Raw genomic sequence first — 13,822 nt, forward strand, 5'->3', positions numbered from 1 at the left:
GTCTCAAAAAAATAAAAAATACAAAAAATTAGCCAGGCATTGTGGCACACGCCTGTGGTCCCAGCTCCTTGGGAGGCTGAGGAGGGAGGATCACTTGAATCTGGAAGGTTGAGGCTGCAGTCAGCCAAGATCGTGCCACTGCATTCCAGTCTGGGTGACAGAGGGAGATCCTGTCTCAAAAAAAAGAAAAAAAAAAAAAAAAACTTGAGGGAGATAGCAACAGCAGTCATTTCCATATATGATGCCTTTAATCCTCACTACAGCCTGAGGTGTGCAGAAAGTCCCATTTTGCAGAGGAGAAAAAATGAGGCTTCAAGAGAAGTCACTTGGGCCAAGCTTACACAGCTAACAGGTAGAGGAGTAAGGACTTGGAACTCAGCTCTCTCCAGTTCTCTGCTAACCACCAATATTGGAATGAGAACATCCTGCTGTTTAGAAACCGGCAGGCATGGTCGCTCATGCCTGTAATCTCAGCTCTTTGGGAGGCCAAGGCGGGAGGATCAGTTGAGCCCAGGAGTTTCAGACCAGCCTGGGCAATGTAGCGATGATGCCTTGTCTTTACAAAAAAAAAAAAAATTTTTTTTAATCAGCTGGGTGTGGTGGCAGGTGCCTGTAGTCCTGGCTACTTTAGAGGCTCCTGGGCTCAATCAGGAAGATTGCTTGAGCCCAGGAGTTCAAGGCTGCAGTGAGCCATGATTGTGCCACAGCACTCCAGCCTGGACAACAGGGAGACCATCTCTCAAAAAAAAAAAAAAAAAAAAAGACCCTCTTCCCCTTTTCCAGCTCAGGTCTCAGGGAGCAAGTACCCTGGGGATGCCCACCACAGCCCGTCACCCTGACCAGTCAGTCCCCTGTTGGTCTCAATCACCCCCAACCCCTTCCATCCTCCCACACACATGAACAGACTCTGGTTTGCTGCAAGAGTGTCTGGTGTTTAATCTCACGTTGCTGCCGCCTGATGAGCGGTGGCCAGGAAGGGGAGGGGTTCCAGTCCAGCTCGCTCCCGTTTCTAGATGCTCCTGCCGCTGCCGCAGCCTCATCCACCAAGATTCTCCACTCTCTGCCCACAGATTTGCTGGGCTGCCAGCCTCAGGGTTCACAGTGAGGGCTGTAGGGGCAACTAGGGCGGGTCTCGGGAGGCAAGGTAGGCGGCCAGGGTCACCAGGGCAGCCGCATACGTGCACACGCCCAGCCCGACGGCGAGGACCCCCAGCAGGAAGGCACGGCGGGAGGCGGCCCCTGCCCCCTGGATGTCCCCCTTGGCCCAAGCCTTGTTGGTCTGTAGAGGCAGTGGGCAGCAGTGACCCAGGCATCCCCTCAGTCCCAGACCCTTCCCCTGGTCTCTCCCCCACCCAACATACCCATTCATTCATGCATGCATGTATTCCAAAAGCAGATACGTAGCACCTACTATAGGTCAGGCACTGGGGATGCTGAGTGATTAATAAAAACATTAAAATGGTATACGCCACTGTTCTAACTCATTTGATTCTCACATTGACCCAGAGGTAGCAATTATTCCCACTTTACAGATGAGGAAAGTGAGGCACAGGGAAGTTAAGTGACTTGCCCAAAATCTTGCAGAGATCTGGGCACCGTGGCTCACGCCCGTAATCCCAGCACTTTGGTGGGCCAAGGTGGGAGGATCACTTGAGGTCAGGAGTTCGAGACCAGCATGGCCAACGTGGTGAAACCCCGTCTCTACTAAAAATTCAAAAATTAGCCGGGCATGGTGGCGCATGTCTGTAATCCCAGCTATTCAGGAGGCTGAGGCAAGAGAATCACTTGAACCCAGGAGGCGGAGGTTGCAGTGAGCCGAGATTGCACCACTGTACTCCAGCCTGGGCAACAAAGTGAGACTCTATATATATTGCAGAGAGTGGCAGACTCAGGATTTGAGTTCAGGTTCTTAACTAACACTCTGGGCTGCCCTCCACCTTCCCGCCTCAGGTATATGGCTCTTTGTTTTTGTGGGGCATTTTTCTCCTTTATGCCCAGTCCCCTCCAACTCCCACACACAGACTGACCTTCTGGGCTAGACAGAAGGCAGCGATGCCCACAGGCCAGAAACAGCACAGCATGGAGAAGACAGCCAAGCCGAGGTGGTCGTGGGGTAGAAATGGTGAAAGACGGCTGCCGTCATCCCAGTCCGAGTCACTGTCACTGGATGACATGTCCTATGGGCCGGAAAGTGCCCAGGTGGGCATCTCCATCCACCTTTCCTGCCCCATTGCTCTGCTCTCCATAGCCCTCAAAGGCCAATACCTGCCCCCAGGGCTTCCCCAGAGATACAAAGAGAAAAAAACGTGTTCAGAGATGGGCTTTTGGTGTTTGTTTGAGGCAGAGTTTTGCTCTGTCACCCAGGCTGGAGTACAATGGCACAGTCTCAGCTCACTGCCTCCCAGATCCAAATGATTCTCCTGCCTCAGCTTCCGGAGTAGCTGGGATTACAGGCACGCGCCATCATGCCTGGCTAATTTTGTATTTTCAGTAGAGACAGTGTTTCACCATGTTGGCCAGGATGGTCTTGAACTCCTGACCTCAGGTGATCCACCCGTCTCGGCCTCCCAGAGTGCTGGGATTACAGGCATGAGCCACCACACCTGGCCAGAGATGGACTTTTGACATTTGTATCCTGGAGCCCTTTGAAGGGAAGCTATGGACCATGTCTCCAGAGAAGAGCCCCAACCACACCCAGAGTTTTCAGTTCATTTTCAAGGGGTTCACGGATCCAATCATGGATGCTACAATTGTTTATAATGTCTGAATGAAAAGCCCCTGAATGGCCGGGCGCAGTGGCTTATGCCTGTAATCCCAGCACTTTGGGAGACCAAGGTGTGTGGATCACCTGAGGTCGGGAGTTGGAGACCAGCCTGGCGAACATGGTGAAACCTCGTCTCTACTAAAAATAAAAAAATTAGCCGGGCATGGTGGGGTGCCCCTGTAATCCCAGCTACTCAGGAGGCTGAGGCAGAAGAATCACTTGAACCCAGGAGGTAGAGGTTGCCGCAAGCCGAGATGGAGCCACAGCACTCCCGCATGGGTGACAGAGTAAGACTCTGTCTCAAAAAGAAAAGCCCCTGAATGGGGACAAACGCCAATGAAACAAGGAACCTGCAAAAAGATGGAGATTATTGGCCGGGCACAGTGGCTCACACCTGTCATCCCAACACTTAAGGAGGCCAAGGCGGGAGGATCATTTGAAGCCAGAAGTTTGAGACCAGCCTGGGCAATATAGCAAGACCCCATCTCTACAAAAAACTTTAAAAATTAGCCAGGCATGGGCCAAGTGTGGTGGCTCACACCTGTAATCCCAGCACTTTGGGAGGCCAAGGATGGCAAATCGTGAGGTCAGGAGATCAAGACCATCCTGGCTAACACAGTGAAACCCCACCTCTACTAAAAATACAAAAACAAAATTCGCCGGGTGTGGTGGCACGCACCTGTAGTCCCAGCTACTCAGGAGGCTGAAGCAGAAGAATGGCATGAACCCGGCAGGCAGAGCTTGCAATGAGCCGAGATTGCGCTACTGCACTCCAGCCTGGGCAACAGAGTGAGACTCTATCTCAAAAAAAAAAAAAAAAAAAAAATTAGCTAGGCATGGTGTCTTGTGCCTATAGTCTCAGCTACTTGGGAAGCTGAGGCAGGAGGATGGCTTGAGCCCAGAAGTTTGAGACTCCAGTGAGCTATGATCACATGTCTGCCCTCCAGCCTGAGCAATGGAGCAAGACCCTGTCTCTAATAAATAAATAAATAAAAGATTGAGATTATAAAATGCTCCAATGGCCTAAATGATTAGGGCAAACCTGCCTGCTGAAAACTAATGTAGAGTCTAGATTTTTAAACTTTTTTTTTTTTTGAGACGGGAGTCTCGCTCTGTTGCCCAGGCTGGAGTGCAGTGGCTCGATCTCCGCTCACTGCAACCTCCACCTCCCAGGTTCAAGTGATTCTCCTGCCTCAGCCTCCTGAGTAGCTGGGATTACAGGTGTGCACCACCACACCTGGCTAATTTTTGTATTTTTTTATTTAGTAGAGACTGGGTTTCACCGTGTTGGCCAGGCTGGTTTTAAACTCCTGACCTCGTGATCCGCCCGCCTCAGCCTCTCAAAGTGCTGGGATTACAGGCGTGAGCCACCGAGCCCGGCCTAATTTTTGTATTTTTAGTAGAGATGGGCTTTCACTACATTGGTCAGGCTGGTCTTGAACTCCTGACCTCAAGCAATTCATTTGTCTTGGCCTCCCAAAGTATTGGGATTACAGGCATGAGCCACAGCGCCTGGCCCCACATGCTTTTATTACCATGTGACTTTGATATCCCTCCCATCAAGGGATGAGTTCTGTGTCCCCTCCCCTTGAATTTGAGCAGACTCATGACTCACTTGTAATTAACAGAAATATGGTGGAAGGCTGGGTGCGGTGGCTCACACTTGTAATCCCAGCACTTTGGGAGGCCGAGGCGGGTGGATCACGAGGTCAGGAGATCGAGACCATCCTGGCTAACACAGAAACCCCGTCTCTACTAAAAATACAAAAAAATTGGCTGGGAGTGGTGGCGGGCGCCTGTAGTCCCAGCTACTCGGGAGGCTGAGGCAGGAGAATGGTGTGAACCCGGGAGGCGGAGCTTGCAGTGAGCCAAGTTTGCGCCACTGCACTCCAGCCTGGATGACAGAGCGAGACTCCATCTCAAAAAAAAAAAAGAATATGGTGGAAGTCATGCGAAATCAGAAAAGGTGAGGCAGCTTCTGCTTTGCTGCAACATTCATGCTGCAGGCTGGAGGTACATAAGCAGCCTGATGCCCTGAAGCTGTTATGCTGTAAGGAATCCCAAAGCAGCTTATATGGAGGGACCACATATGGAAGCTCTAAGACTCGGCTGGGCACAGTGGCTCACGCCCATAATCCGGCACTTTGGGAGGCTGAGGTGGATGGATCACCTGAGGTCAGGAGTTTAAGACCAACCTGAGCAACACAGTGAAACCCGTGTCTCTACTAAAAATATAAAATTAGCTGGGCATGGTGACACAAGCCTGTAATCCCAGCTACTCGGGAGGCTGAGGCAGGGGAATTCGCTTGCACCCAGGAGGCGGAGGTTGCAGTGAGCTGAGATTGCACCATTGCACTCCAACCTGGGCAACAAAGGCAAAACTCCATCTCAAAAAAAAAAAAAAAAAAAAAAGGAAGCCCTAAGACACCATGAAGAAAAAGAAAAGTACCCAGCCAGCTCCTGACTGTTCTAGTTCCACCCACCAGCTGAATGCAACCTCATGAAAGACCCAGAGGCAGAACCATGCAACTGAGTCCCAAATTCCTGACCAACAGAAACCATAAGAGTTCATCGTGATTGTTGCCTGCCTGCCTGCCTTGCTTCTCTTCCTTCTCTCTCCTTCCTTCCTTCCTTCCCTTCTTTCCTTCTTTCTTTCCTTCCTTCCTTCCTTTCTCCTTCCTTCCCTTCTTTCCTTCTTTCTTTCCTTCCTTCCTTTCTCCTTCCTTCCCTTCTTTCCTTCTCTTTCCTTCCTTCCTTTCCTTCTTTCCTTCATTCCTTCTTCCTTCTTTCTCTCTCTCTTTCTCTTTTCTTTCCCTCCTTCCTCCCTCCCTCCCTTTCTCTTTCTCTCTCTCTCTCCCTCTCTCCCTCTCTTTCTCTTTCTGTCTGTCTGTCTCGCTCTGTTTGCCCAGGCTGGGGTAAGGTGGTATGGTCATAGCTCATTGCAGCCTCTACCTCCTGGGCTCAAGTGATCCTCCCACCTCAGTCTCCCAAGTAGCTGAGACTACAGGAACACGCCCCCACACCTGGTTAATTTTTTTTTTTTAAACGGGGTCTTGCTAATTTTCAGAGGACAAAATGAAAAATTAAATAAAAATAAAGATGGAGTCTCACTATGTTGCCCAGGCTAGTCTAGAACTCCTGGGCCCAAGCAGTCCTCCTGCCTCGCCTTCCCCAAGTGCTGGGATTACCAGTGTGAACCATTGTGCCTGGCCTGAAATGAGAAATTATAAAAAGTGACATTAACTTTTAAAAAAAAGGGAAGGCTGGGCATGGTGTCTCACACCTGTAATCCCAGCACTTTGGGAGGCCACAGCAGGCAGATTGCTTGAGCTCAGGAGTTTGAGACCAGCCTGGGCAACATGGCAAAACCTCTGCTCTACAAAAAATACCAAAAAATTAGCCAGGCATGGTGGCACATGCCTGTGGTCCCAGCTACTCAGGAGGCTGAGGTGGGAGGATTGCTTGAGCCCAGGAGGTCAAGGTGGCAGTAAACTATGATCGCTCCACTGCACTCCAGCCTGGGCAGCAGAGCGAGACCCTCTCACACACACACACACACACACACACACACACACACACACACACACAGAAAAAAAGAGAGAGAGAGAGAGCAGGGTGGACAAAAGCCGGAGGTGCATGCACTCTGAAGACACCAAACAGCAGAGTCGGAGATCACAGGGAAGACAAAGCCAAAAGCCAGGCAACAAAGATGAGAGAGAAATCTGGAGAGAAAAAGGTAAAGAAACCAGGAGAGACATAAAACAAGAAGAACCGTAACTGGAAATCTCAGACGCCCACACACAGCTGGGAAGTGAGTCGCCAGGCCTAAGGCAGATCAGCACAGCTGTCAGCCTGCCAGATGCTGGCCGTAGTGGGGCTCACCCCAGCCCCCTCCCGTGCCTTCCACTAAGGTCTGCTGTTCCTACCTCAACATCAGGGGGCCTTGGTTCCCCCAGGCCAGCGCTGACAGAGGGAAGAGGCGGTGACAGGAACTGCAAACCCCTCAGGGACTCGGCAAAGGCTATCTCTCTTAAGGCGGACCCCAGCTCATGCCTGCCAGGCTTCTGGGCAGGGGTCTCACATTCTGTGCTCTCCAGCAGAGGCTGTTGAAGCTCACGAAGACTAGGACTGTCCATGGCTTTGGGAAAACTCCAAGAGGGGTTTCCTAGGGGTAGGGGGAAGAAAAAGACAAGTTGTAAAAGTCTCACTTCACTCAACTTCTGACCCCTTGCTTTAGAGAGACCCAGGGAGAGACTAGTGAGTGCAGTGGTCCTCAGACCCATTTTACAGATAGGGAAACTGAGACCCAGAGAGAAAAAAAGATTGGCCTCAGGTTACAAAGAGAACTTAGGACATTCAATTGTGGGCATTTCTCTCTCTCTTTCTCTTTCTTTTTTTCTTTTCTTTTCTTTTCTTTTTTTTTTTTTTTTTTTTTTTTGAGACAAAGTCTCGATCTGTTGCCCAGGCAGATCCACCCACCACTGCAGATCCGCTAGAGTGCAGTGGTGCAATCTCAGCTCACTGCAGCCTCTGCCTCACAGGTTCAAGCCATTCTCCTGCCTCAGCCTCCCAAGTAGCTAGGATTACAGGCACCCACCACCATGCCCGCCTAATTTTTTTAAAATTATTATTATTTTTAGTAGAGACAGGGTTTCACTGTGTTAGCCAGGCTGGTCTCGAACTCCTGACCTCAAGCAATCCACCAGCCTCGGCCTCCCAAAGTGCTGGGATTACAGGCATAAGCCACTGCACCCAACCAAATTCTGGGCATTTCTCTCAGGCAAAAACCACGTACCCATCACACTTATCCCAATAAGTTGCACCTGTTGAACCATGCCTTACACACTTACCTGCCCCGTGAACACCCCCAACACCCATCCCAGGTTCATACCCTGTGACCACCTGTCTGGGTCCATGCACCCCGCCCAGTCACACACACACCCATACCCTGCCCCCAGTGCTGCCTGCAACTTCACTGTAGTCTACATTCCCCCTCCTCTGTCCCCTAGACCTGCCCCCCGAAGTCCCCTGCCACACAGCCCCATCTAGGCAAGCCCAGCCTCCACCTTCACACATTCATCTCCCAAAGGACTCCTTGTATATTTGCCCCAAACGTCAGCATCCCTTTCAGTCCTCCAACCTTCTTACACATTTATCCCAATTGACTCCGTGCACAACCCTACTCCTCACTGCATCACAAACCACAGACACCTGTGCGCACACATGCACCCTGGCACTCTCCCCTAGTCTCATGACCTCTCGCATGCCTGCCTCACTCATCAGGCCCAGGCACCCCTGCCCTACTCCACCCACACACCCATGACTCCACACAACTCCCACACACGCACCAGCTCTCCAGAATCCTTGGCACACCTCGCCCCATAAACACCCTCAACCCCAGCACACATACATGTACACACGCAACACAACCAGAAAGAATATTCTTCTTGTCCTACCATCCCCCTGGGAGGTCCCCAAGCCTCCTGCCCGCTCATTACAAACCTTGACTGAGCCGATTTCCTCGCCAAAGCTTTGCCTTCTCATCCCCAACGCCAGGACCCAGGGGAGGGACTGTGACCCCCACCCACCTACACCCCTCGCTCACCGCTCACGATCACAGGCCGGGGGCCTCCTGAACCCCCGCAATGACACCCGCCCAGACCCTGCCACCAAGGGTCCGAGGGGCGCGGGGACCTAGCGCTTTCCTCTTCGCGGGTCTCGGCGCCCCGGGCCCGCTGCGCGCGGGGGCGGGGACGGGGCGGGGCGACGGCCTCCCAGGCTCTGTCCCTCCTCGGAGTCCGGCGAGGGGGCCCTGAAAGCCGACTTCAGCGTCCAGGAGCGGGTTCCTACGACTCCCGGGGGTCTGGGAGCAGGCGGGAATCCTCGGAGAACGGTAGCCCCTTCTTCGTGAGTCCAGGCCCAAGCTCTGCCGGAGGAGAGGGCACCCCTGATTCTCCAGGGCCTTCCTGGCTTGGCCCCGCCTCCCTTCCCCTTTGCGCAATAATAGCCAATAATAATAACAGTAACAAAGACAGTGCGCCCTGTTCTAAGTGCTTTGCAAATAAACTTAGATACACATGTATTCCTCAGCAAAACCCTAAGAGGCATAATTGTTTATTGTCCGTTTCACGCGGGAGTAAACTGCAAGCCGAGGTTAGGTAAATTGCCTAAGGGCATATCATTGGTTCATTGAGGGCAGACTGTACCCAAGCCCTGTGTTAAACGCTTTACATTCATCATCGCATTCATTCCTCCCTTCAGTAGCTCCGGGGGTGGTGGTGGTGGTGGTGGTGGTGGTGGTTGTCGCTGCTATTTTACTTTGGGGTTTTTGTTTGGTTTGTTTTGTTTTTGAGATGGAGTCTTGCTCTGTCGCCCAGGCTAGAGTGCAGTGGCATGATCTCGGCTCACCGTGACCTCCGATTCCCGGGTTCAAGTGATTCTCCTGCCTCAGCCTCCCGAGTAGCTGGGAGTACAGGGGCAAGGCACCACGCCCAGCTAATTTTTGTATTTTTAGTAGAGATGAGATTTCGCCATGTTGGCCAGGTTGGTCTCGAACTCCTGATCTCAGGTGATCCACCCGCCTCAGCCTCCCAAAGTGCTGGGATTACAGGCATGAGCCACCGCGCCCGGCCAGGTTTCTTTTATTTTTTAAAAGAAGGGGTCCTGCTCTGTTGCCCAGGCTGGAATGCAGTGGCACGATCTTTGCTCACTGTAGCCTCAGCCTCCCAAAGCAGTGGGATTGCAGGTGTGAGTCACCGCGCCTGGCCTATTTTGTTTTGGGGTGTTTTTTTGCCGGGGGCGGGGGTGCTGAGGGGGTGTTGGCTTGTTTTTCATCCCTGTTTTGCAGATAAAGAAACAGGCTCACGGGCCAGGCCGGTGGCTCATGCCTGTAATCCCAGCACTCTGGGAGGCCAAGGCAGGCGGATCACGAGGTCAGAAGATCAAGACCATCCTGGCTAACACAGTGAAACCCTGTGTCTACTAAAAATACAAAAAATTAGCCGGGTGTGGTGGCGGCCGCCTGTAGTCCCAGCTACTCTGGAGGCTGGGGCAGGAGAATGGCATAAACCCAGGAGACGGAGCTAGAAGTGAGCCGAGATCGCGCCACTGTACTCCAGCCTGGGAGACAGCGAGACTCCGTCTCAAAAAAAAAGAGAAAAAGACTCACCTGTATGCTCACTTGGCCACAGTAAACAGTTGGTACCAAGCCCAGCAGATTGTAACCCAGGGCTGTGTTCCTGTGGCCCTTGCTAAGCCAGTGGGTGAGGAGGAAGCAGAGACAGGTGGGGTGGGAGTTTCTAGGGAAAGAAGGCTGAGGAGTGGGGTCCAGTAGCGGGTGATGCTTTGATTGTCAAGTGGTACAGTGATGTTCATGAGTCAGCATTTGGACCCACATAGACCTGGTTTCCTTTCCAGGCTCTTTTTTTGTTTGTTTGTTGTTTTTTTGAGACGGAGTTTCGCTCTTGTTGCCCAGGCTGGAGTGCAACGGCGTGATCTCTGCTCACCTCAACCTCCGTCTCCCAGGTTCAAGCGATTCTCCTGCCTCAGCCTTCCGAGTAGTTAGGATTACAGGCATGTGCCACCACGCCTGGCTAATTTTGTATTTTTAGTAGAAACAGGATTTCTCCATGTTGGTCAGGCTGGTCTCGAACTCCCGACCTCAGGTAATCCACCAGCCTCAGCCTCCCAAACTGCTGGGATTGCAGGCGTGAACCATCGCTCCCGGCCCCTTTCCAGGCTCTTTAAGGCACTGAGTGTGTGGCCTCTAGACAGTGCCTTTACCTCTCTGACCCCCTATTTCTTCACCGGCAAAATGGGGATAATGCTCCTTGCCTCTTATGTGATACTATATGTACTTAGAGTTGCTGTAACAACAAATGTCCAACATTGGGAGCCTCTCTGAACCTATTTTGGTTCAGGTGCTGCCTAGGAAATAGAAAAATAAAAAATGAACAAATAGCCAACATTTATCCAAAGCCAGGCAAAGAAAGCACTCTGAACACATTTGATGGTGTTTATTAATATTATTATTTACATCCATCTCCATCGGACTGATTACAAGACTCTCCCCGTCTTGCAAGCTTCCACCTCCTTCATGGAGCCTTGTATAGGCCTTCCTTCCCAGAAGCCCTCCGTCTCACCAGACTGGAGGATTCCCTGGCCTTTGTGGGGCCGGAGTTCCCTCGCTCCAGGGCTCCAGGGCTCCGTGCCAAGAGTCCAGATGCTGGCGCTGGCACTGGCCCCACTCTCGGGGAGAACAGATGGTGTCTGCAAGTGCACTTGGCTCAGCCAGTTTCTGGCAGACGACAGAAGCAGGGAGACCCACGGGAGGGTAGACAAGAGCGTGAGGGGGCAGGACTGTTTCACCCAGGAGGGATGCCCTGTCACTCTCTATCTCAACCTTGCTCTCATTCTTTTCATATTTTCTATGAAGCATACTATAGGCTGGGTGTGGTGGCCCACGCCTGTAATCCCAGCCCTTTGGGAGGCCAAGGAGGGAGGACTGCTTGAGCCTAGGAGTTCAAAACCAGCCTGGGCAACATAGCAAAACCCCAGTCACTGAGGCTGGAGTGCAGTAGCATGATCTCGGCTCACTGCAACCTCTGCCTCCTGGATTCAAGCCATTCTCCCACCTCAGCCTCCCAAGTAGCTGGGAGTATAGGTACTCGCCACCATGCCCGGCTAATTTTTGTACTTCTAGTAGAGACGGGGTTTCACCATGTTGTCCAGGCTGGTCTTGAACTCCTGACCTCAAGTGATCTGCCCGCCTTGGCCTCCCAAAGTGCTGGGATTGTAGGCAGGAGCCAGCGCGCCTGGCCAAAAACGATTAAAAAAAAGAAAAAAGAAAAAAGAAATATATCGGCCAGGCATGGTGGCTCATGCCTATAATCCCAGCACTTTGGGAGGCCGAAGTGGGCGGATCACAAGGTCAGGAGTTCAAGACCACCCTGACCAACATGGTGAAATGCTCTTTCTACTAAAAATACAAAAATTAGCTAGGCATGGTGGTGTGCACCTGTAATCTCAGCCACTTGGGAGGCTGAGGCGGAAGAATCACTTGAACCCGGGAGGCAGAGGTTGCAGTGAGCCAAGATCATGCCACTGCACTCCAGCCTGGGGACAGAGCGAGACTCTGTCTCAGAAAAAAAAAAAAAAGAAAGAAAAGAAACATACCACATATTTTTCTTGTTTGTAGTTTGAATCCTCCCACATCAGCGTCGACACAACAAGGGCTGAGATTTGATCTCGTTTTTTTCACAACTGTGCCTCAGGGCCTAAAACAGTCCCTAGCAGAAAGTGGGCCTTTATTACATATGTATGGGATGGGGGCATGAATTACCACCAGCCTCCAGCCTCAGTTTTTCACCAAATCATTGAGCTTTGTGGGTCCTCTCATCCCTCTAGGCCATCCTGGAGATTAATTCACTTCCAGTTAGAGCTCTCTGGCTGCTGTTAGCCTTGTACAGTCTAAGAGGCTACACCTCTTAGTGTTTGCCATGGGTCTGGAATATTAAACATGAGATTCCAGCTGGGCACGGTGGCTCAAGCCTGTAATCCCAGCACTTTGGGAGGCCAAGGTGGGAGGATTACTTGAGCCCAAAAGTTCAAGACCAGCCAGGGCAACAAAGTGTGATTTTGTCTCTACAAAAAATAAACAAAATCAGCTGGGTGTGGTGATGCATGCCTGTGGTCCAAGCTACTTGGGAAACTGAGATAGGAGGATTGGTTAAGCCCAGGAGGTGGAGGCTGCAGTGAGCCATGATTGTGCCACTGCACTCCAGCCTGGGCAACAAAGTGAAACCCAGTCTCAAAAATGAAAAGAAAAACAAAAAATCACGAGATTCCAACAAGGATTGTCAACAGAGACTGAAACTATTAATTTGATTTGATAAAGAACAGGATATTTATTTAGTCTCAAAGTATCTTCCCCTAGATTACTTATTATAACAAAAAAAAAAAGTATTCATGGAGAAAATTGGCAAACATCACGTTAACCAGATGATACAAGTTAATATCACCATTAACAGGACAAATTGACCTTAGTTGCCTCTGACGTGAAGCAAAGAGGAAGACACATATCATTTCTTTGGTTTTCCTGCCAAAATGCGTAACTTAAATCTAATAATAAGAAACATGAGACAAAGCCAAAATGAGGGACACTCTACAAAGGAGGTGGCGTATAACCTTCAAAACATCAATGTTATGAAAAGACAAAGTAATTGCCGGGCGCGGTGGCTCAAGCCTGTAATCCCAGCACTTTGGGAGGCCGAGACGGGCGGATCACGAGGTCAGAAGATCGAGACCATCCTGGCTAACATGGTGAAACCCCGTCTCTACTAAAAAATACAAAAAACTAGCCGGGTGAGGTGGCGGGTGCCTGTAGTCCCAGCTACTCGGGAGGCTGAGGCAGGAGAATGGCGTAAACCCGGGAGGCGGAGCTTGCAGTGAGCTGAGATCCGGCCACTGCACTCCAGCCCGGGCGACAGAGCGAGACTCCGTCTCAAAAAAAAAAAAAAAAAAAAAAAAAAAAAAAAAAAAAAAGACAAAGTAATAATAATAACAACAATCAAATAAAGTACTTGCTGGGTACAGTGGCTCGTGCCTGTAATCCCAGCACTTTGAGAGGCCGAAGCAGGAGGATTGCCTGAGACCAGGATTTCCAGACCAGCCTGGGCAACAAAGTAAGATTGATCCCCATCTCTCCAAAACTTTTTTTTTTTTTTGAAAGGAAGTCTCACTCTGTCGCCCTGGAGTGCAGTGGCACGATGTCAGCTCACTACAAATTCTCCCAGGTTCAAGTGATTCCCCTCCCTCAGCCTCCGAGTAGCTGGGATTACAGGCATGCACAACCATGCCCGACTAATTTTTGTATTTTTGGTAGAGACAGGTTTTCACCATGTTGCCCAGGCTGGTCTCGAACTCCTAGCCTCAAGTGATCCCCTCCTCCGACCCTACTGCCTCAGCCTCCCAAAGTGCTGTGATTATAGGTGGGAGCCACTGAGCCCGCCCTGTCTCTCCAAAACTTAAAAAAAATTAGTCGAGCATGGTGGCATACAC

The 13,822-nt window shown here is 51.1% G+C and overlaps 1 protein-coding gene across 15 annotated transcripts; it reads right to left on the reverse strand.

The window, feature by feature from the left end:
* Positions 1 to 774: 774 nt before the first annotated feature.
* On the reverse strand, positions 775 to 8,999 carry TMEM91 (transmembrane protein 91). Of its 15 annotated transcripts, XM_030941681.1 has the most exons (5): positions 8,370 to 8,751; positions 6,691 to 6,929; positions 2,028 to 2,177; positions 1,362 to 1,433; positions 912 to 1,120 (listed from the first exon to the last, which is right to left on the reverse strand). In XM_030941681.1, exons 2-5 carry the CDS (start codon positions 6,898 to 6,900, stop codon positions 1,097 to 1,099), a joined length of 456 nt encoding a protein of 151 aa, XP_030797541.1. In that variant the 5' UTR covers positions 6,901 to 6,929; positions 8,370 to 8,751; the 3' UTR covers positions 912 to 1,096. The 15 variants fall into 15 exon arrangements, with proteins under 15 accessions (XP_030797532.1, XP_030797533.1, XP_030797531.1 ...); XM_030941672.1 differs by having other exon boundaries at positions 775 to 1,433; XM_030941673.1 differs by having other exon boundaries at positions 775 to 1,433; positions 8,267 to 8,735.
* Positions 9,000 to 13,822: the final 4,823 nt, after the last annotated feature.

This window comes from Rhinopithecus roxellana, chromosome 12 (genome assembly GCF_007565055.1).
Source record: "Rhinopithecus roxellana isolate Shanxi Qingling chromosome 12, ASM756505v1, whole genome shotgun sequence".
In the NCBI taxonomy this organism is placed as follows: domain Eukaryota; kingdom Metazoa; phylum Chordata; class Mammalia; order Primates; family Cercopithecidae; genus Rhinopithecus; species Rhinopithecus roxellana.